This window comes from Echiichthys vipera (assembly GCF_963691815.1).
Source record: "Echiichthys vipera genome assembly, chromosome: 19".
Classification (NCBI taxonomy): Eukaryota; Metazoa; Chordata; class Actinopteri; order Perciformes; family Trachinidae; genus Echiichthys; species Echiichthys vipera.
The window spans coordinates 25,819,555-25,843,074 of record NC_139844.1 but is presented as its reverse complement, the minus strand read 5'-3'; the positions used below and the strand labels follow the sequence as shown (position 1 = coordinate 25,843,074).

Sequence of the window (23,520 nt, the reverse complement as noted above, 5' to 3'; positions counted from 1 at the left end):
TTTGGCTCCATGAATGAAATTTAACTAAAGTGAATTTAGTTGAACTGAATGTTGGAGCTGAATATAAATGATCATCATGCAATAAAAATAAAAATAAAGTGATTTTAAATGAAGGATTCTGCTCTTTGTGTTTATCTGCCTGTCGCTCTTTAGTTCTACGGCACTTTTCACAAAATAATAAAATAATACAGAAAATAAAAATGAATAAAATAAAAAATAAAAACGAATAAAAACTAAAAAGTGAAGGAGTTCAAGTACCTCGGGATCTTGTTCACGAGTGAGGGGACGATGGAGCGTGAGTTTGGCCGGAGAATCGGAGCAGCGGGGGCGGAGCTGCAGTCGCTCTACCGCACCGTTGTGATGAACAGAGAGCTGAGGAAGACAAAGCTCTGGATCTACCCTCAGTCCTGGTTCCTACCCTCACCTGTGGTCATGAAAGCTGGGTCAGGACCCAAAGAAGGAGGTCGAGGGTACAAGCGTGTGAAATGTGTTTCCTCAGGAGGGGGTCTGGAGTCTCCCTTAGAGAGAGGGGGAGAAGTTCAGCATCCGTGAGGAACTCGGAGTAGAGCCGCTGCTCCTTTGCGTTGAAAGGAGCCAGTTGAGGTGGTTCAGGATCATCTGGTAAGGATGAACCCTGGGCGCCTCCCTAGGGAGGTGTTCCAGGCACGTCCAGCTGGGAGGAGGCCTCGGGGAAGACCCAGGACCAGGTGGAGAGATTAGATCTCCACACTGGCCTGGGAACGCCTCAGGATCCCCCAGTTAGAGCTGGTTAATGTGGCCCGGGAAAGGGAAGTTTGGGGTCCCCTGCTGGAGCTGCTGCGCCCGCGACCCGACCCCGGATAAGAGGCTGAAGATGAGATGAGATGAGAGAAAATAAAAACTAAACAAGACATGAACAACAAAAGAAACACCATGAAAACCCAAACCTCACGCACACACACACACACACACACACACACACACACACACACACACACACACACACACACACACACAAAACATTTTTAATATTTTTTTACATATTTATTTTTTATTATTTTTTGTCTTGAATTAAACACAAACGTCTACAGTTGCCCTTTAGAGGGCAGCACTGCGCCATTTTGCACCCAGTCTGAAACCGGAAACCGGAACTAAGTCACCAGCCGTCGCCGCCATTTTGACGGGAGGAGCTGTGGATCTGCGTGTTTGTTGTTCCTTGTTCTGAAACACACACTAAAGTCCTTCACCATGGCGATGCAAGCAGCGAAACGTGCTAATGTAAGTTTAAAGGAGTCGGCGGGACTAACCCGGGTTAAACTGAACCTATTATTTTAGCGCGGTTAGGCTAAAAGCTAACGAACTAGCATCACCCAGGGTTAGCACACGGTTAGCATGCTAACTGAGCGAAAACAATCACACTTCCTGTGTCTAAACTGCCCAAATTCATGTTTTTAACCCATCTACTTATTGAGGTTAATTATGTGGGACCATCTGCGGTCTGACGTGTTGGTTATGGAAATATGTAAATGTATATTCCGAGTTATTCTGTTACATTAACCCTCCTGTTCCCCTCAAATTATATTAGCACCGTTTGTCCTTGTGGTCAATTTGACTCACACCATCCAGAAAATGATCAGAATCAAAGTTGTAACTCGAGTTTAAATGTCTGGTTCTCTGTGTGTATTTGAAGTTTACCTAAATATCATTTTTAATCAAACACAGATCCACAAACATGTTCTTATACATCCAGAATATCCTCAGACTAAGTTTGATCCCTGTTGCATAAATGTATTAAATCATAAATAAGTCACTGAGTGTGGTCTTTACCTGCTCTGTAAAGGGTTTGGTGCAGTGAATGTGAATGACATCAGCTGACAGGAAGTTAACAAGGACCGAGACTGTTGCCTAGCAATGCAATTTTATTAAAAGGGTCTATGACACATGACTTGAACTGAAGATATACGGAATATCTTTCCACCTTGATGCCACTTCTGCAGCATCAGTGGCCAACTTGATGGCCCTTCGCTGGCTAGGTGGCCACTGATGCTGCAGAAGTGGCATCACGGTGGCTGTGGATCAGGAGGGAGAGCCGTGGCATGGAGGGCAGCAGCGCTACCTGGACACAAGCTGGGACTTGATCACCCCGGCTGGGTCGCCTAAGGGAGGGGGTCTGATTGTTGAAAGACCCGAAACCCCCTATGTTACATCACTGATGATATGTCCAGGTGCACCAGAGGGTGGATCCAAAATCCGTTTGGCCTAAAATTGTATCGACAGATGTTTGTTTGTGTGTTTACTAAATAAAGTTAGTGTATTTGTAAGAACTGTTTTGTGTAATTTCTAATATTTTCTCAATAAAATTAGGAAAAGTCTTTAAATATGAAGCAGAAAAACTATGTCAACCATGTATTTAGAGACGTTAAACATTGAATCAGCAGGGTTAAGAAACACTGAATGTCTGATCTTGTGTGTGTGTGTGTGTGTGTGTGTGTGTGTGTGTGTGTGTGTGTGTGTGTGTGTGTGTGTGTGTGTGTGTGTGTGTGTGTGTGTGTGTGTGTGTGTGTGTGTGTGTGTGTGTGTGTGTGTGTGTGTGTGTGTGTGTGTGTGTGTGTCAGGAGTGTTAAATGTTGCCTCCTCACTGACGTCTCTGCGGTCTAACTTCTGTATCTGTGTTGCTGTGTGTGGCAGATCCGGTTGCCCCCCGAGGTGAACAGGATCCTGTACGTCAGGAACCTTCCGTACAAGATCACAGCGGAGGAAATGTACGACATCTTTGGGAAATATGGACCGATACGGCAAATCAGAACGTAAGTGTTGATGAACGGGAGCTTTTTGCAGGATTTACAGAGACCGACTGGACAAAACGAACACTAAACAGTTTGATTTGAATATTATTTTTATTAGTAGCAGTAGCAGTATTATAGACACTGCATCAGATCTGGGGTCACATGACATGAACCCAGATCGTGTTTTTATTTGTTTATATTTGATTTGACGGGAATGTGCATTTTAATAAACGTTTCTGTAAATAGACCAGATTTAGACAGAAGGCTGGTTTTCATCTGCAGTCGCACTGAGATTAGAAAAAACACTTTCTGATAAAACATTAATCATAACCACAGCTCCTGTAAATACTCAGTCAGCGCTGCAGCTATCAGATCTTTTCCTGATCGAGTTTTCTACAGATTATTCCATCGATGAGTCGAGTAGTTGCATAAAAAAATATATGTAATTAAGCTTAAAAAAATCATTATAATTTGCATCATTTTGCAACAAAAAACATGTCTGGTCCTATTTGGTGTGGTAACCTAGTGTGTGCGTGTGTCTCTCTCTCTCTGTCTGTGTGTGTGTGAGAGTGTGTGTGTTTGTTAAAGGCAATACACTCGCCAATTTTACCATGAATATGTTAATATTTAAACAATTTACACTTTAAATCCCCTCCATACATGTTATTTGATCTCTATTACTCTCATTGGTGTTACTCCTTTAAAGTGACAGATGTGCACTCAGTCTTTATGGGGATAGCACATATGTTTATTTATCTATTATTTACCTGTAAGAATGAAATATGGAACTATAAAACAGATTATAAACTGCTTTGATTCTCTTAAAAGTGTCTCACTCTCCCCTGAACGCCTGTTGGACTCTGCCCTCTCTGGCCTCGTGGTCACTGTGTGTGTGTCTCTCTCTCCTCTCAGAGGGAACACCCCTGAAAGCAGAGGAACAGCGTATGTGGTGTATGAAGACATCTTTGACGCCAAGAACGCCTGCGACCATCTGTCAGGTTTCAACGTGTGCAACCGTTACCTGGTGGTCCTCTACTACAACGCAAACAGAGTACGTATGAGCATCACCGTGTCCGCAGGCAGCGTGGATCAGATGTCACTGATACCAAGGACATTATCAATCCTGCGTATTGGTCCGGTTCCTGATCTGTTTTCTGTGTAGAGAAAATCGGCCCCCACAGGTTTTTAGCGTCGGAACATTTTTATTATGTGAGTTTGAGCACGATGGAGATTCAGTGTTTCCCACAGAGCAGGTACCAGTGTGTGGTGCAGGGCCGTACGGAGACCTTTTGAGGGGCAGGGGCTCCGACCTCTCCCGTGTTCAGACTCTGACATCAGACGACGATAGAGAGCACGATGACATTCAGCTAAAGCGTTCTGAAAGTCACAGTTGTGCCGGGAAAGGAGACCGGCGTTGTTTACCATCATTCAGCTCAATGTTAGTTCTTTAAAGCAGGGGTCGACTCTACGGTTTCAAAAGCACGTGTAGGACAAGAACAGGTCATGTTCACTTGCCCGAATAAAAACAATGATGAATTTTTAAAGTTCAACCAAAAATATCGTTCTGGGAGTTAAAAAGAAATCTTTACAGGGTTCGTTCAGGGGCTTGAAAACTTTGGAAAGTGCTTGAATTTTGGAAAAAGTGCTTGAAAATACATTAAACTGTGTCTGTTTTGCATTTCTTTCACAGCAAAGTGCAGTAGAAAAGAAATGTCATTTCATTTCTTATCCTTCTGGTGTTAAAAAAACACAATGTTTTAGTTGTTTATAGCACAAAAACTTCTCTTACAATAATCATTTTCAGTATGTATTCATATAAAAATGTAATTTATGCTGGAAAAGCTTGAAAATTGACCTTAAAAGTGCTTGAATTTGACCTTGAAAAGTCGTACGAACGCTGTGTTTATAAACTATCAACATCACGCGATTATTCCAAGTGTAATGATGTTTTTGCTCTTCGTAAACTTCCGCAGGCTTTCCAGAAGATGGACACGAAGAAGAAAGAGGAACAGCTGAAGCTCCTAAAAGAGAAATACGGCATCAACACGGATCCTCCAAAGTAGCGTTCTGCGCTCGCCGTCCACCTCCACGCCTTCACCGTCTCTCTCCCTCACACCTCCCGTGTTCTTTGGTTCACGCTGGTGATAATTTACAGATGCAGCTGTGGGAAGATTCCTTTTTTAATGATTTTGACATGAAAATTTAGAGTTTTTGTGTGTTGTTTGTGCAAACGTGGGTGAGAATGGTCGTGTGTGAGAGAACATCCGGGCAGGGAGCGGCTCCGGTTCGATCCCGTCTGAGTGATTCACAGATGGGACGACTTCTTCAACAAGAGACACGTTTAACCAACATTTCCACAGTAACGAGCCAGAGCAGCTCATTCTGCACTCTTTGTTATTCTTCCTCCTTCTTACAGTCTTCTAATTTAAAGCTAACCGTGGTCACGCGGTGTGTGTGATGTCAGTTTGATCAGTGCTATGTAAAGTAAATGGTTTCTGTGAAATAAATGCTCCCTTTCTAAAAGCTCACGTCTCCTCCCTTTTGTACAGAATGTAAAATAGTGCAAGTGCTGTCGTCTGTGAGCCGCTCACATCATTAGATAAACGGCGTTTTCTGCTTTTACTGCCGGGGTTCGTACAGGTGCTTAAAAATCCTTAATGTCGTGTTTTCAAGGTTTGGAAAGTGCCTGAATTTTGGGAGAAGTGGCTGAAAATGCTTGAAATTGTTTCTGCATTTCTTTCACAACAAATGGAAAATAAAATATTAAAATACATTTTAATATCGTTCTGGTATCAAGAAACACTTTTGGTGTTTACGGGGGCCGAAGTAGCTCAGTCCATAGGTGACTTGGCTGGGAACCGTAGGGTCGCCTGTGTGAACCATGAATGGAGTGTGGACTGGTGGCTAGAGAGGTGCCAGTTCATCTCCCGGGCACTGACGAGGTGCTGTTGAGCAAGGCACCGAACCCCCAACTGCTCTGACACTCCATTGTATGCATGTATATAGGTCCTGTTAGTGCATGTGGGTGTATTTCGGGCCTGTGTGTGTGTGTGTAACGTGAATAATTCTTCTTCATCTCATGGAAAAAATAAAGGTGAAATAATCATTTTAAATATATCTATATGTATTTGTTGAAATATGTAATTTACCACAGCTGTGAGGTGCAGGAAAAGCTTGGAAATGGACCTGGAAAGTGCTTGAGTTTGACCCTGAAAGGTGCAGGAACCCTGTACCTCGATGTTAGGAAGTCTGCGGTTTGTTAGGCGAAAGCTCCAAACAGCTGTGATTAAAGGTTTTAATCTGGAGTTTGCTGCGTGTGCACGTCAGGACACACGCCTCCAGTGATTTTTCCCAAAGAGCGATGAAGTGAACACCTCAGGCTCAGGGCTCTTTCTCTAAAGACTCGTTGTGTCACTGCCAAAGTACGTCCGCCTGAAAACGAGCATCACATAATGTTTCCATGGAACATGAAAAAGGAAAAACTCTTTAGTCTTTGTTTCAACAGGCACCTCTGGTGGCTGTACGCGGACATTAGCTCATTTATCGTCCTTGGAAAGGGTCTTTCAACCATCTGTGCAAAATAAAAACCTTAAACACCAGATACAGCCATGCACACACGTCTTATATGCACTATATTATGTTTTTGTGTTTATTCTAGAAATGCCTTCAAGTAACCAGTACATCAGTATCTTTGTACGCCCTTGTTAAAAAGGTATAACCTGAAATTACATAGACACTTTAATATAAAAAGCACATATTTGTATATTTATATTATGTTTAGGAGGAACATAAATATCTGCAGAGTATTTCACATATGTGTTGGCGTGTTGCATCTCTTTAGTAAGTTATTTGCAATCCGTACCCAACGAGTCAGCTGTAATTGAATTAAATCATATGTTGCCGTAATAATCATAAGAAAAGTAAAGCTCAAAGTAAATAAACAATTAAAAGAGTGAGCTAAAAGTAATGATTGATATAGTTAGCTTAAAGCAACGGATAAACAGTTGATATAGTTAGCTTAAAGTAATGAATAAATGGTTGATATAGTTAGCTTAAAGTAACAGATAAACAGTTGCTATAGTTAGCTTAAAGTAACGGATAAACAGTTGCTATAGTTAGCTTAAAGTAACAGATAAACAGTTGCTATAGTTAGCTTAAAGTAACGGATAAACAGTTGCTATAGTTAGCTTAAAGTAACAGATAAACAGTTGCTATAGTTAGCTTAAAGTACTGTAAACAGCTTAAAGTAATAGAAAATCAATCAAAATCAGTTCAAATGAACATATTAAGAAGATGTCAGTCGGTGTATTTGAGCAAACAGGGATGTGGGGATGCGTCAGACTCAAAAAGGTTGGGGAACAAACGTCTACGTGAGGATGAGAAGAAGGTTCGTGGAGTGAAGAGAGCAGACGAGAGCCCATTGAGTTCCTTTTTATTAGATTAAATCACAACACAGGGAGTAGTGCAGCCATGTCGTCAGGGACACAATACATGCTACAAAAGAATCCTCGGACACGTTTGCCTTTACTTACATTTGGTATCTCCATAGCAACAACAGTAACAACAGAGTTGGAATTAGAAACATTGTCTGGCCAAAGATGTTCGCGTAAAGAAGTTCAGGTTAGAAAGTGACGCGGGGCAGGACGCGGGGGCAGGACGCGGGGCAGGACGCAGGGGCAGGACGCAGGGGCAGGACACAGGGGCAGGACGTGGGGCAGGACGCAGGGGCAGCACGCAGGGGCAGGACGCAGGGGCAGGACGCAGGGGCAGGACGCGGGGCAGGACGCAGGGGCAGGACGCGGGGCAGGACGCAGGGGCAGGACGCAGGGGCAGGACGCGGGGCAGGACGCAGGGGCAGGACGCAGGGGCAGGACGCGGGGCAGGACGCGGGGGCAGGACGCGGGGCAGGACGCGGGGGCAGGACGCAGGGGCAGGACGCAGGGGCACGACGCGGGGCAGGACGCAGGGGCACGACGCGGGATGCAAGGGCAGGACGCGGGGGCAGGACGCGGGGCAGGACGCGGGGCAGGACGCAGGGGCAGGACGCGGGGCAGGACGCAGGGGCAGGACGCGGGGAAGGACGCGGGGAAGGACGCAGGGGCAGGACGCAGGGGCAGGACGCAGGGCAGGACGCGGGGCAGGACGCAGGGGCAGGACGCAGGGGCAGGACGCAGGGGCAGGACGCAGGGGCAGGACGCGGGGCAGGACGCGGGGCAGGCCGCGGGGCAGGATGTGCTGCGGAAAGATGACGGCGGACCGGTGTGCTAGACTTTATTGCAATACTGTATATTTTGACATATCACATCTCCAAGTCTCCTTTCAAGATCTCAAAACGCTTTTGGTATTAACGCTGCGGTAAAGCGTCTGCGGTGCGTTCAGACGGGGCCGGGTAAACTTGTCTAAGTGGGTTTACGGGTTACTCGCAGGTCGCCACACTTCACTGAACTTCTCTACGTCTCGGATGCATCGGTACGTGTACAATGTGTGAGAGACGGGAGTAAAAAAGTACAAAAAGATTTGACTGATTGGGAGGAGAGAGAGGAATACTTCGAGGCTTAGGGAGGAAAGAGTCCAACCTACTAAACACATGGCTTTACAGTAAGGGAACAAACCATTCACCGCTCCTCTCACTACGTTAGCTCTCCGCGGAAAAAGACAAAACATGAACGTTCAAATGCTGCACGCGCCTTTTTTTCACCTCTTCTCTTCCTCTGAGTTCACACTCTTGATATGCAACCTGCAGGCGAACTGGAGGAAAACAACGTGGGTGTGATGGCGACGCAGGTTGTAAACTATGTTCGATAACGATGCTCTCCGACTACACGTGAATACTTCCGTTCGGATCCAACTTAACTCCGTTAATTCTCTGTAATCCTGGTGTAAAATGATGCGTTTGCGTCACAATTTAAGCTTTTTTACCCTAAAATCTCCTATTCTGGTTGAAAATTCAGCCGCGTTCGGCACATTCGGCATCTAAGTTGTAATGAGATGGTGTGTTTGAATGCGCGGGGGAGGGTTTTTAGTTGTTAGCGACATACACTACAGCTAATCTACAAAGAAACATGCTCCCACAGTTAAAGCAGTCCAAAGAAAACGCCTCGACAGATCACAGTAATTACTCCCCGTACGCCGGTGCTCGTAAAAGGACCCGCTGCAGTGTGATTCTTTTTTTTACTCCCTATTCGGTAAAAATCTTTTCTCTCGCAGCCCCCTCCCCCCCAAGTGTCACCGAGCTGCTTTGATAAGGCTTTCTGTCTTCGATCACGGGACGCAGAACGAGGAGGTTTTTAAGGCAGAACCTAAAGGCATGCAAATTAACTACATTTACGTTATTTTACTGACGGCACAGGCAAGGTTTGGAAGGAAGAGTCGGACCGATCCGTCTCTCCCAGAGCGTATATTTGAGAAGATGGACTGCGTCTCATCGGAGGCAGATACATAGTCGTAGGGATTTGGTTCAGTCGACATAACTCGGGATTATGAAACACGTACGGCGAGCGTCGGTAAACGCGGAACAATAAATAGAGTAGCGGCAAATCTCGACGTGGCACATCACTGCGATGCGCAAGCTCCAGTGGAATGAAACCGTATGGAAAATACTTTGCACACTTCACATTTTGGCAGTTGATTTAAATAATTGAAATATATATTCATATTTATATATCTATATATAATATTTGTGCAAGGTGTTCGTGTGTGGTGAGTGTGTGTCTGCGTCTGAGTGTACTGTGGTGTGTGTGTGTGTGAGTGTGCGCCCGCACGCTGTTGTATGTTGTGTGTAGATCTTTTTTTTATTTATAGCAAATAACATTCTCATGCACACGAGTGTTTCAAACACAAGAAGCAGATCCATTGAAAGGTAGTCCAAGCATATATATATATATTTTTTTTTTCAGTGGAAATAGCTGCAAACTGAATGGAACATGAAATCCTGTGTGTGCAGTCCGTGGCCGAGCGCGCCGGGGCCTATTTCTGGAGGTCGCACTGCAGCAGTAGTACGATGGACGGGTCGCTCTTGGCCGCCTCTTTGAACTCGTCCAGCGAGATCTGGTCGTCGTTGTTCTTATCCATCTTGGAGAAGATCTTGTCCACCCTCTGCTCGGGCGTCAGGCCGTCCTCGTTCATCTTCATCATGATCACCGTGCCGACCATCTTGTAGATCGCCTGCAGAGGGAGGAAGGGGAAAGGTTTAACCTCAAAGCAACGCCAGTCAAAAGCAACTGGACTTGGTTATTTGTCTAGGAAGACGTTTCACCTCTAATCCAAGAAGCTTCATCAGTTCATGTACGCATCGGACCAGGACCAGGACCAGGCTGGGACTGGACCAGGACCAGGACCAGCCTGGTCTTGGTCCTGGTCCAGTTTTCGGAAATGTTATGTTTGAATATGCAAATGAGGCATCATTGTCGTGATTGGATCAGGATAGTCTGTCTCTCCTTTGTTAGTCGTTGTTTTTGTCTCCCTCTGTCAGTGTTTTTCTGTATGTGGTTTCTTTCTGTTTCTCTGGTGTTAAGTTTGTTTCCTGGCAGGTGATCCTTGTTAGCATTGATCACCTGCCACGCTGTATATTAAGCCGGTCCTGAGCTTCACTCGGTGCCGGATCATACCCTCTACACACCCTGATGTCTCCCTGCGTACCTGTTCCTCTTGTGTCCATTCATCGTGTCAGTCTGTCTCAGTTCTCTTCTTGTTTTGTTGTGTTTAAAGCACCTTTTTGTAAATAAGTTAATTAAATGTGTTAATACCGTCTCCTGAGTTCCAGGTCTGCATTTGGGTCCCACCCTCCGTGTATTCTCCGTCACCCCGCATGACAGAATGATCCGGCACCAAATGAGGCTCAGGACCGGCTTAATATACAGAGTGGCAGGTGATCAATGTTAACAAGGATCACCACCAAACTCAAAACCAGAGAAACAGAAAGGGAGAACATACAGAAAAACACCGACAGAGGGCGACAAAAACAACGACTAACAAAGGAGAGGGAGACTGTCCTGATCCCATCACGACAATTATCTTATTAAATATCGATGAATTTGCATAATTTCCAGAAGAGAAATGCGATCGTCTCTTTTTATCACTCTATAGATCAGAAAATTCGTCAACAGTAACAATCAGAATCTGGGTTCATATCCGATCAGTGCTGCTTAGTTTCACAGTTTGATCTTAATTAACAAACTCTGCGACAAAGACTCCTTGACTCTGATTGGTGGAGTCTTGCAGATGCCATTAGGAGCGGCAGGTGGAGGCGGAGCAACATTTCTTTTTCGCAGATTATCTGTCTCATGTAGTTGAAGACGCATACCTCGATGATCTCCAGCATCTCCACCCGTGTGATCTTGCCGTCTCCGTCCAGGTCGTACATGTTGAAGGCCCAGTTGAGCTTCTGCTCGAAGCTGCCTCGTGATGTGATGGACAACGCGCAGATGAACTCTCTGAAGTCGATGGTGCCGTCGCTGTTCTTGTCAAAGGTCCTGAAGGCGTGCTGGGCGAACTTGGACGCGTCGCCGTACGGGAAGAACTGGGATGGAAAAAGAAAGAAGAAGGGAATATAAACATGAGAAAAGTCGTTTTACGTGATCAAGTCAAGTTCTGAAGTTGTTTTAATGATGCATTGCTACTTTTTGCCAATAGGTTTTGGGTTCAGATAAGAAACGTTTACATCGTTATAAGCTCGAACTCTCCGTGATGCAAACACCATCCAAAGGAAAGTCAATATTCAACAAGAAATTGGTGTAAAGAACCAACACGTTTGTCAGGATCCCAGTCCTGGCAGCCCTTCCCTTCTCCCTTTTGAGCTTGTGTTTGTCTCCCTCTGTCTGTGTCTCCCTGCATGTGTCTCCCCTCTCTGTGTTCGTCTGTCTGGAGCTGGAAGGCGTGGTTCATCACCTCCCCTGGAGTATAAAGAGCCGGATGTGGGACGCAGACCGTTTCCTCATTTACGTGGTACCGTGTCTCGTTGGTTGGCTCCCCGTTTCTTATGATTGCTTATTCGCTCTGTGTTTGTTTGCCGTTAATTGTTTCTTTCTTCCTTTTTGTTTTATTTTCCCGAGATCCCGTTCCCTCGTCTACCTCCCCGTCTGCTCATCTGCGACCCGCTCGTGTCTTTCCTGTGATCATCTCGTCGTCTTTTGTTTTGTCCCCCTCCCTGGACTCGCTCCCGAGAGCAAACCCATTTCCTGGACCCTCCACCGTTTCCCCCTGCTCTCTGGACACTCTTGTTAATCGTTTGATCATTAAGTACTTGTTTAAATCGAACTCTGTTCCCGTGTATGCATTTGGGTCCCGTTACTCTGTGTTACTCCCGGTACCGTTCATGACAATGTTTGCCTTTACACCTCCAAACCCCCTCTGACCCCGTTTATATTTCTTTAAACCAACAACATCCGTCACGTGATGCAGATCATGTGTCATATATAAATGTGTCGGCACTGTCTCCTACATAATCATGTTCCCCTACAGCTCAACTGTGTTCTCAGCTACGTTTGGAGGGAAATGTATTTCCTCTTGGAAAGTGGTCACTGTTTTAAACGTTGTTACAAAACTACTGGGAACAAAAATGTGGTTTGGGTTCAAATAAGTACGCTTGTTGAATAACAGTGACTTTGGGTTTCCTTTCATTCAGAACACGAACGGCAGTCTCCTGAGTGAAAGTCTGTGATTTTGGGAGTCGTCCATCCCGATCTCGTCCCTCTGCGGATTTCCTTTCCTTTCCTTAAAAACTACATTGAGTAAATTGAAAATAAGGTTCAGTTTTGTGGGGGACGAAAAGTTTACCTTGACAAAAACTCGACCATGTAGTAGTTGAATGAAAGGGCAGATTAATGAAAACAAATGGGGCTATTTGGGAAAATAATAATAAAGAATCATTTGCATTTAAAATCCAAGGACATTCATTACCTGTGGAAATTAAGTGAACTTTGATTTCCTATTCTCTTCGATTGATTTAAGCCCTACCGCTGCAAATGTTATCACCAGTCTGTATGTAAATGTGTACGTTTGCACAACCACCACGACGGCAAGTCGGCTTATAGAAAGCTCTCAGATTTGCCTGATAGTGTATCGTCACTTTGGGAAACCTGTCACTTCAAAATCAACAACTAAAATGTGGTCTTTAGTGGTCCCTAAAGGGAGGTCATCTCTTCCCTCCGGCGCCTACGCAGGAGGGTAAGGGTCACCGACAGGCAGCAGCCAGGAGCAGGTGAAACCAGACGTGTCCTCACACGAGCGACTTGAACATGAGTCCAGTTACCTCCTCCCTTAAGATTTCACTTTGCAGCACTTGCTGTATCGTACTGTAGTGTTAGAGTTTCATATCCCTGAGATAAAAGTTGTTTTCTGGCGTTTAACGGATACACATGTATCTGATGCATGAGACTAAATGAACTCTAAGCTTTAACGGGTCTATTCAGCTCCACCTCTTTGCACATTTATGGATAAGCTGGGAGTTTGGTGGAGTCAGGCACGGCCAAGATGGCGATGGCTGTACGGAGGCGCTCACTCTGAGCTTTATTTTGGCTTCCAAGGGCCAGTCCCAATACACCCTCTCGCCCTACTTTTAGCCCTATCCCTAAATTTTGCGCGTTCCTGCGAGGGTAGTCCCAATTACTCTTTGCATATAGGGGCAGTGGGCACAACGAGGGGTAGGGGGTATGAATCTAGCCCTTCAGCGAGGGATTTCAGATGTTGACTCGCCCACGGAGGGCCAGATAAAAGTTCTCAGAATGCTTCATGTCCTCATTTGCTTTCTGAACCAAACAACTATGGCGACCTCCAGAGAGCGAGAAAAAAAAAGGGTTGTAATAACAGTGTCTGTATGTTCGAACAGTTTAACGTAAGATAATGCGATATGGGACCACAACAATGGCTGTTTACGATGAGAGTCGCCTAGGTAACATTGCCATGTCCTGTTAATGTCACGCGTTAGCTCTCATATCTCCTGCAAATTTGTACGATCATAAGCAGCAAGTAGGGTTATCTATGTACCTTCGTACCGACCGTTAGCTAGCAGAATCTCTCCATTAATGGCATGTATATAAGTCCTGTTTGTGCATGTGTGTGTATTTCGGGCATGAAAAAATGGAATTTCCCCTTGTAGGATTAATAAAGGAACTCTTCTTCTTTCTTCTTCTTCTTCTTCTTCTTCTTCTTCTTCTTCTTCTTCTTCTAAATACTATGGCACAGCTCTGGACTCACAATAAGCTAAAACCTTCTGCGGTCCAAGTCATCACTGCATCACTGCGCTACATGCACACAAGGTCAGAGGCTAATGCAGTAACTATGTGGCCGACCACTGAGCCCCTGCTTAGCTTGTCATCTACAGTAGAACGTGAACCCTGTTGGTGGCCACCAGAAGCCGAGTGATTCATTAGAGACGACCTTCCACTTGACCTCTGGGGTGAAAACCCTCCGAGCCGACAGTAACGTGCGCTGAGTGAGTCCGCTCGCTGAGGACGAACCAACCGGGAGAAATACTTTGTTCACTTTAATACCTGAGGGAATATCTTGTTTTGTTTTTATTTCTTGCAGTTTTGTTGCTGATCTCACAAAATCAACTCAGTCATGATTTGATATAAACTACAAATACAACGTGTTTTACGTGAGACAGAAGCAAAGGAGTCCCTGAAAAGACAACTTTGTGTCACCTCTTCTGCTTTTATTTGCTCATATTCATTTTTTATTTGACTCTTATTCCCTGAAAGTAGGACCGTCATGACCCATCTGCAGTTTTCAAGACCGATATTTTATAGGGAAAAACTCACAGATTACATATTGTTAGTCATCAATGCGTGTGACGTGTTACGGCGTGATGACGTATAGGCAGCAAGAAGCATTCGGCAAGGCCCAGGTAGTGTGAGTACAAACGGGCCTGGGGCGCGGGGGGAGAGGGAGGCGGGACAAGGACCCTAAAGCCCGTGGCGCGGTGCGGAAGGACAGTGGGAGAGCGCCCTTAAGGGTCCCGGATAATTGAGCTGCGCCACTGTTGTCCCCCCAGACATCTTCAACAGATTGGCGCTGGGCGGTCAGGGTTTTTGGGCGGTCAGGGTTTTTTCAGTATGACTCTACAAAGGTACTAACAAGGCTGCTTTCCTAAACAAATACCTTTATTAAAGAATCTTTAACATTATCACAGATTATCGAACAATGTACGACATTGTCAACCAATTCTAAACGAACACAGAAAATAAAGAATAAGTACGTGACGACAGACTGTTCGACCAAGAAGCTCCTTCGTCGGAGCCCTAAAACAAAGTAATTTCATCCATAATTAATATAAAAAGTTTGATTATAGCAGCTTTAAACTTCCCAGACAGGTGTACTTTTGTTTCAGGCGGTACGAGACGGTTCTACACTGTGTCCTTGTCTCGTCACACAGGCGGAGGAAAAGGCGAGGACGCTGCCCTGGCCTCTCTAAAGAGCAGCCGCGGCGCGCCGGCACGCACAAACTGTCTGGAGTGATGACGTGATGTTATGGGGGAGGCCATGAATCCTAATGGGATGGGAGATAAAAACGAGAGAGGAGGGAGAGAATAAGCTGAAAGAAGAGGAGGATAAATAAGACGGGGTTGGTCAAAACTGCCCATCTGCAATGAGCTCCCACCCGTGTAAATTCTGCCGCAGTAGCAAAGCCATCAGGCTGCAGTGATGAGTTAACGGGCAGAAGAGAAGGGGCGGAGACGGAGAGAGAGAGAGAAGGAGCAAAGAAATGAGAAAGAAAAGATGGAGGAGGAAACAGAGAAAGTATTGGAGGGAGTGGGACAGAGATAGAGCTTCTGCCCCAGAGCTGCCAAACTAATTTGAGGCAGGAAGCCCCTCGGGACAGGAAGGAGGGAGCTGCCGGGATGAGCAGCACAGCGCCTGATGCTTCTGCACAAATGCGACATGGCTCCCGTCCCACGAGCGCTGCCTCCTTTCCCCCCGTGTGACCCCGCCTCAGCTCATCTAGCCAAGTCCTGGAGGGGGCGAGGGGACGGACGGGACGACGCGGGAAGATGGGAGGGAGGAGGAAAGGTGTCAGGGAAGTGATGCGGAAGAGATGTTGATGATGGGAGGGAGGTGGGGGGGGCACTGCGGCGCCTCGACAATCTGGCAAGTTATGAAACACTTTGTTATGTAAAGACGGGGAGAAGAAGGAAAGTGGGACGGGGTGATGATGAGACTGTGAGACTCCTCCGGTGTCTTAGCTTCATCTCATCCGTCTGTGTCACCGTCAGAGAAATAGACAGCGACTGTTGAGGTCGAGACACAAAACCTTCACTAGATGGCACACGACTACCGTCACAACCCAAATGACCCGGTCGGGACTTGGAGCCTTCACAGCTACGGTTAAGGCTGTTAACATTTCCATTACGCCTTATTTCTGTCCTGATTTGGCTCCCATTTGCCGTCACGGCTGTTTGATATGGCTCTTTGGAGTCGGCCATCAAAGCACAGGCTGAATGCCAGACTGTTTCTGTCCACTCGGGAAAGAGCAGGGAGGACAGGCACAGCTGGCTTAATAAAGGCTAATGTCACCCTGTTTGTGTGTGTCAGTGAATGTGTGGTTGAGGCCTCTTCCGTCAAACAGACGGCCAACACCCAACCTCCACACACACACACACACACACACACGACCCAGAACATGCTGCGGTTAAATAGAACATTAAAGCCTTCGTAATCAGACTGCAAGCCGGCACTGGTGCTGATCCAAAAACAGAGAGAGGGGAGACGGGGAGGGCACGGGAAGAAGAAGAGAGGAGAGAAAAACGGGAACACGAGGGAAAGAAATAGAGAGTAGCACTTAAATGAAGGTCCCGAAACACTGCAGTGATTCAACCGCGCTCCTCAAATGAGAAGCTCATCAGTAACAAATGACATGCGTCTGGATGTAACTTCAGAGTTAGGTAACACTAATGTTCGATGCCCTGTCGTGCTGCTAGCTATTCAGATGACAGTTAAGCTGGACAGACATCTTGAAGCTTAAAAGCTTCCCGTGATGAGCACGCAAAGGTCGGGATTCAAAGGAGATGAAGATTTGTTTACTGTATGTACATTTTGTTACAATTTGGGGAGCACGCATGCAACGTGATTACTGTTGGGAGTATGAAAGATAGATTATAAACTGGTAAATATGAATATAAGCCTTCAGAAGTGTAACTGATTGGCTCTCTGCAGCATCCAGACACATGTTTTTTAGTCTATCCATATCCATATCGTGATATGAGACTAGATATTGTCTTATATTTTTGATATTGTGACATAAGTCTGGTTTTAAAGGCTGAGGTGATGTCATTTTCTTTTATTTGTCTTTACCAAGCCCCCACCACAGCCACTTCCTGTCTGATCCAATCAGGAAGCTCGGTCAGCGTCAGTTCTCTGAGTGTCCACTAGGGGCAGGTTTGATAACAGAGCAGTTTCTCATTGAGCCCCATGTTAAACAGGCCGTTTACACAGCATCATTAAACCTGTTTAAGGACAAAAGAACATTCTAGTCTGTATGTTTAGCTCATATCTCCATGACAACACTGAGGGGGAGGGGCTAGTTTTTATTTGATTGGAGGTTAAAGTTTTTGAATAATTAGGGGCGTGGCCTCTTGAGTGACAGCTAGCCTCTGGCCCTCACTTCTCCTCGGAGGTAAACGTCAGCCAGATGGACGTACGCCCCTCCCCCAACGTCACATACATGCCCTTTTTTGGTCAGAGGAAATGAGGCGGGGTCAAAGTCTGATGGAGACTCCTGTAGACGAGGACGACTGGATCAAATTGAGAGAACGGACTAGACGGAGACGCTACGTCTGTTTTTAATACAGTCTGTGGTGGGCACACAATTCATTCACCACACGGGAAAGACGGACTCCACCACCAACAATGGCAACCTTTACAGAGAAGGAATTGTAAATGCTTATACATTTTAACAAGGCAACGGCTGCGGGTTCGACTCCGACATGTGAACCTTTGCTGCATGTCTCCCCCCCTCTCTCTCTCACCCTATTTCCTGTCTGTCATATCCAATAAAAGGCTTGAAAACTGGCAAAAAATGATCTTTAAATAAAAAATGTTAGCATAAATATAAAAACTGTATTGTATTATAATTTTAAAGGTCTGATCCACTGATTCTTTCTTGATCTAATGATATAATGAGGACCCAGAACCTTCTCTGTACACGCCTGCTGTAATTAATCACACCTGACAAAGCTAATAGACAGGAAAACTGTCAAGCTGCAGGCCTGCCCAAACAGACCTGTCCCTGTCCGCCCTTTGTCCCAGAAGATGACCCGATGGGCGATCGTTCATGCACTCACTGTCCCGTAACGCCTGGACTGCTGCCATGGTGATGCCACGCACGCTCTGTTGTGAGTGCTTCTATTTTCCACTGATAGTGTCCGATTCCAAATCTATCCCCCTCCATATCGTTCTGCTTAAACACGACACACACACACACACACACACACACACACACACACACACACACACACACACACACACACACACACACACACACACACACACACACTTTTGGGAGCCTCAGAGCTCATCTGTGCTCCTCTCCCTAAGCAATATGGATGGTTCAATATCATTTTATGGTGGATAAATGTTATCATTACCTGCACGACTGGTGCCAAAAGAGAAATGAATCCTCACTGTAAATGCTCCCAGACTCAAGTGGCACATCAAGGAAGAGAATGAAAAACAAACAGCACAGAATAAAATAGAATACCAGATCTGAGCTGTGCAGCTAATAAAAAAATATGATATAATAAGCCTGTTAATATTTCCACTCAGGGAAACCCAAGGTCATCTCTCCCCGCTCAAGGGTCTTCCAGGACACTCTGCACTGCCTCTAATGTTATCAGCGCTGTGTAGCAGGTTTCCCATTGGCTATTCATCCACCGGCTTACAAGCGCAGGTTTTAGAGGTCAGCACAGGACGGGGGTTTGACCTTCAAAGCACCTGATGACTGTTTTTTTAAAAACAGAAAACTGAGCTTTGATGTGTTCCTGGTTGGTTTCTGAGGGTGGTTTTCACGGGTACAGGAATAAAGAACGGCTGTGAGGACGGTGAGGTTTGGTTAACTGACAAAGGGTGATGTATGACTGTATATGTGTGTGTGTGTGTGTGTGTGTCTGGTGTGTGTGTGTGTGTGTGTGTGTGTGTGTATGTGTGTGTGTTTGAGACTTAAATGTTGAATAATGTAGAATCTTTATTAATATATATTTAGTCTGAATGAATATTTTAAGAATTTTTTTGACGGGTTTGACACTGAATTCCTGTCCTGTTGTGTTTCCATGGTAGCAGCCAATAGCGTTGTTAGGTTTTGCTGGTTGCCAGGGTTGCCTGTTGTTGGGTGCAGCTACTGTAGGCTGGCACTGGGTGAAATGGAGTTAGCCAATCCTGCAGCTGCTTCTTTGTCCCAGCAGCTGAGTGAGCGGAGACGGGCAACAACCAGAGTCACTATAGGCCAAGCATTCACTCCATGGACTGAGAGAAAGGAGAGGAACGCCATTCAAACGCACGCCCACATGGCTACGCTGCTCCTTGATGCTAACATCACTTTCATCTGCACTTAGCTGCAACGGCTAACGCTAACGGCAACTGTCTGTCAAACTCCTCTAATCCTTGTTTTGATGCTGTGATTTTCTGGAGGGGACGGGTTCAAACAGGCTCAAACAGACTCCGGGCTCCTGGAGCTACTGGGCCGGGTCTGACCAACCTGGCAACCCCACTGCTGGACTTCTTTTTTGTTGTTGCGACTACAATCTTGAGACACTAGATGGAGCTGTTCTGCTCATTCTCCAGATTCAACCTTTAATGTGTATTTATGTGAAATGTATTCATGTTTATTTTTGTGTGTGTGCTTGTGTGTGTGTGTGTGTGTGTGTGTGTGTGTTAGTGAATAATGCCTTATGTTTGGAGCATCCTTTCGCTAACATGTCACATGCAGTCAAGCCTGTTTGGAGGAACACACCAGCAGGACCTTGGCATGACAGCACTGGCTCACACGGCATATGGCTGCATTGCTTCGTCAAGACATCGCTTAGATGTTTCATCACTGAGCCGAACGCAGCGGCTTGAGAGGGAGAGAGAAAGGGAATACATGCATAATCCATTGCTGGGGTATTTACAGCGTGTGTGTGTGTGTGTGTGTGTGTCTGCGTGAGAGAGACGGAGCCTGCGTGTGCTCTTACATAAACCCTCAGTGACATGCCAGGCAGCAACAGAAACTTAGCCAGCACGCGGCTCTAGCTGCTACTGCTTCCGAGCCTCCAGGGTCTGCTCGGATAGAAAACACACACACACACGCACACACACACACACACACAAACCTCTGCACTGTAAAATGCAGTTTTAATCATCCTCTTGTTAATCTCAGGTGGGTGTCTGTGATATCTGTGTCAAGCACGTTAGCAGTAATTTATCCGTGAGAATGATTTTAACATAAACGCTGTAATTAACTCTTTGTTCAAGTTGAAATAAGTAAGATTTAATGAAGTCAAACCTCTATTTTCATACTATTTATGGAGTGCATTTTATCTGCAGCAGCCATTTAATGTCTAATGACCTCACTCTGTCTTTGATGCATGTATCCAGCGTTACATTTTGTACTTTTATCGCATTGATATCAGCCTACAGCCGCATCAGATCTGTATTTTACTGCTAACCCAACATGACATACATTACAACAACTACATTACAACAACTACATGACAACAATCAATATGTGGGGTTGAATTATGGAACAGTCTGGAGGGAACGCTTAGGGCACGTCCAAACATAAACCAGTTTAAACAAATATATAAGGAGATGATTTGGTACAGACATGAGGGTGTGTGATTATTACTGTGTGTATATTGTTTATTTACTTTGTTATTTATGTATCTATGTGTTATCTTCAGTACGTGTGTGTGTAAGTAATATGTATGTATGTATATGTGTATATATGTGTGTGTGTGTACGTCCGTGTGTATGTGTGTATGTTATATATTATAATAATATAAAGAATAATATTTTATTAAGATAAATATCTTTGTAATAGAATGATGCTTTGTTAGATACAGAACAAGGAGAATGGAAGAATGACAAATGGAAGTTATTATTATTGTAATTATTACTTTATAGAAAGAATAAGTGTTATTTCAGTAATGTTTATTAAACAGAGGTTGGAATTAAACAAGTTTATACTTCTTCCCGCTCCTTTTCGGATATGTAAACACAATTTATATTTTTTTCAGTTTACTTTGTTAAACTTTGTTATTATACATTTATTTTTCTCTGTTTTTTTTGTTTTTTTTCTTTATGACCGCCCAATAATGTATGATAATTTAGTTTTTCACATATCGAAATAAACTATCTAAACTAAACTAAACTAAACATTAAACTGGAAAAACACAGAGTGACCCTTATTTTGAAACACAGGAAACGTGATCACGGTTGATCGTGATGACTGGATAAAGACAGACTGTCACCGGCTTTCTTTAATAAAACAATGTGAGTTTGTTTGGCTGCGCTGTAAACAGACACACCAGTTGCTTATTGTGTTGTGTTAAACCCAAGCAACAACGTCACATAAGTACCAAAAACCGCAGATCATTGTGTGGCCACTTGAGGCCGGCTCCTGAAGCAAGTCAATTCCTATAGACTCATGATAAACTGTCAAACTTTACAGAAACAAACAAGTTGAAAAGAAACAGTTTGGGTTTGTTTGCTAATCTCCCCATTCTTGACAACTGAATGGGGGTACATCTCTATATTACTCACACGGGTGGGTGCCGTCACAGGCAGTTAGCAAAGATTGTAGACCCACTATTATACTAACAATACAGTACAACAGAAATTATTTTCCTTTTTCCTGAGAAAATCAAGTAACTCTGACCTCTAGACGCCAAGAAAACATTTCCCAGAATGCTCCCACCCTGAACTACGATGCAACGTTTGTGAAGGTGTGTTCAAGCTAACGTCGCTCTTTGAGTTCTCTCGGCAAGATTTGATTCCTATTATCTTAACTTAGGACGCACTGCCACTGCTCCTCCGTCCCGTGCCCCGTGCTTTAGGGTCCTTGTCCCCCCCTCCAGGCCCGTTTGTACTCACACTACCTGGGCCTCGGAGAATGCTTCTTGCTGCCTATACGTCATCACGCCGTAACACGTCACACGCATTGATGACGTCATGGCGATGCGTCGCTTTGTTTACAAATCTTTTCTGTAACAATCCAATGGAAAAATCCCGTTGACTTTTGTCGAGGCGATGCTAACTTCCCTGCAGCGCTCTACGGGAAGAACAGAAAAACTCAGCTTATTCTGACCTGGGAGTGCTGTTCCAGGGCTGTAGTCACATCAGGTGAAGCCTAAATGAGCTGCTTTTGTTGTGTTACAGCCGTTCCCTACCAACAGGAACCAGTAACAGAAAATACCCTTTTAAATTAGAAGAATCGATTGTATTAGTGTTTATATTGGATTCTATTGTGACGTAACTGCCAGCGGTGATGCATTTCATCCAACAGTTTGATGACATCTGTAGTGGGAGATACTCATTCACCTGTATTCTGGGTATCAGCTGACGTGAACGTTGTTTTCGACTCGGCAGCTTGTGATTACGGTTTAAATAATATGACTTGAATGCAGCATGACTGACGACACAATCAAAGATGCTGCAATGAGATGAATGTGGCAGGCATCTGTCTCTGGCTACTGCGGCGTAATCAGACTGCATTAATACACGTGTGACCTTTGGTTACAGTTCAAGGTCTGTAAGATTGCCTTAGGTCTTGAGGGATGAGCCTTTGATCCAGTGAGACAATAGGCTTTCAGCATAAACCATGAATGATACAAGTACTGGTTATGTGTGTGTGTCGGTGCAGATACTGGAGGGTGGGAGTCCTCTCGTTTCACGCCGCATGCAAACGGAAAGGACATTCAAAGGGCTTTGAATGGCTGACTGGATACCCCTGCTCTCTATCATGAATGAATATGAGTGTCTGATTCCTGGAGAGCACAAAATCTTAGCTTATGATTTAAGAGGAATTTTCGAGCGGACCTGTCCCTGACCCGGGTTTATCTGTGGTTACAAAACACCCATCTGACAGAACCGACTCTGCATGAGGAGTGTGAATGAAAGCACAACAGCAGATGGCACTGCTGAGTGTGGAAATATAGTTAATACCTCAGGGGATGGTGAGGAGACTAACTATGGGCACAGAGGAAAGGATGAGAGGGCAGAGCTGGAAGGTAAATACACCAGAGTACGTCCACAGCAATGTTCCTATTAATAACCAGCTCAGTTAATTCCTTCTGGTGCTAACACAGACTGAAAACTGCGATTCAACAACCAATCAGCCAAAAAAGAAAATGTCTAGATCACTGGTTCTCAAACTGTGGTGCTTGTACCTCTGGTGGTACTCCATTAATTACTAAATGGATATAATACTATCAAAATACTACATTTCAGCCTGTTGCGTCGTCACGTTCATGAGTCAAACTGTGATGGACGAGAGTGAGCAGAGGTCAAATGATCAGTTAAAAATCACTGCAATCGTGGTTTCAAATGGGAACCATAAGGAGGAGAAGTGCGGATCAGGAGGAGAATATTTACAGCAGTGCTTCTGAAACTGAAGGATGAAGACGGTCAACAGACTGCCATAACATGTGGGTCATGTTCACATTACTATAGATATTGTTATAGTTACTGTTACTCGCTGGCTGCTTGCATCTCTGGAAGTGTGTCAGTCTCTCTATCTTCTGTCTATCTTTGTGTTTCTCTCTCTCTCCTTCTCTTCCTCTCTCCG

The 23,520-nt window shown here is 44.9% G+C and overlaps 2 protein-coding genes across 2 annotated transcripts in view; one reads left to right on the top strand and one right to left on the bottom strand.

Moving 5' to 3' along the window:
- Nucleotides 1-1,154: 1,154 nt before the first annotated feature.
- On the top strand, nt 1,155-5,281 carry sf3b6 (splicing factor 3b, subunit 6). The gene is made up of 4 exons (XM_083934027.1): nt 1,155-1,257; nt 2,668-2,786; nt 3,678-3,816; nt 4,739-5,281. Exons 1-4 carry the CDS (start codon nt 1,228-1,230, stop codon nt 4,826-4,828), a joined length of 378 nt encoding a protein of 125 aa, XP_083790153.1. The 5' UTR covers nt 1,155-1,227; the 3' UTR covers nt 4,829-5,281.
- Nucleotides 5,282-7,904: 2,623 nt separating this feature from the next.
- The window catches only part of vsnl1a (visinin-like 1a), a 43,380-nt gene continuing 27,764 nt past the window's right edge, over nt 7,905-23,520 (bottom strand). The window contains exons 3-4 of the mRNA XM_083934647.1: nt 11,068-11,283; nt 7,905-9,929 (exon numbers count right to left, since the gene is read on the bottom strand). Of these exons, the coding sequence (XP_083790773.1) occupies nt 9,732-9,929; nt 11,068-11,283 (414 nt within the window). The 3' untranslated portion in view covers nt 7,905-9,731. The remainder of the gene's footprint in view (nt 9,930-11,067; nt 11,284-23,520) is intronic.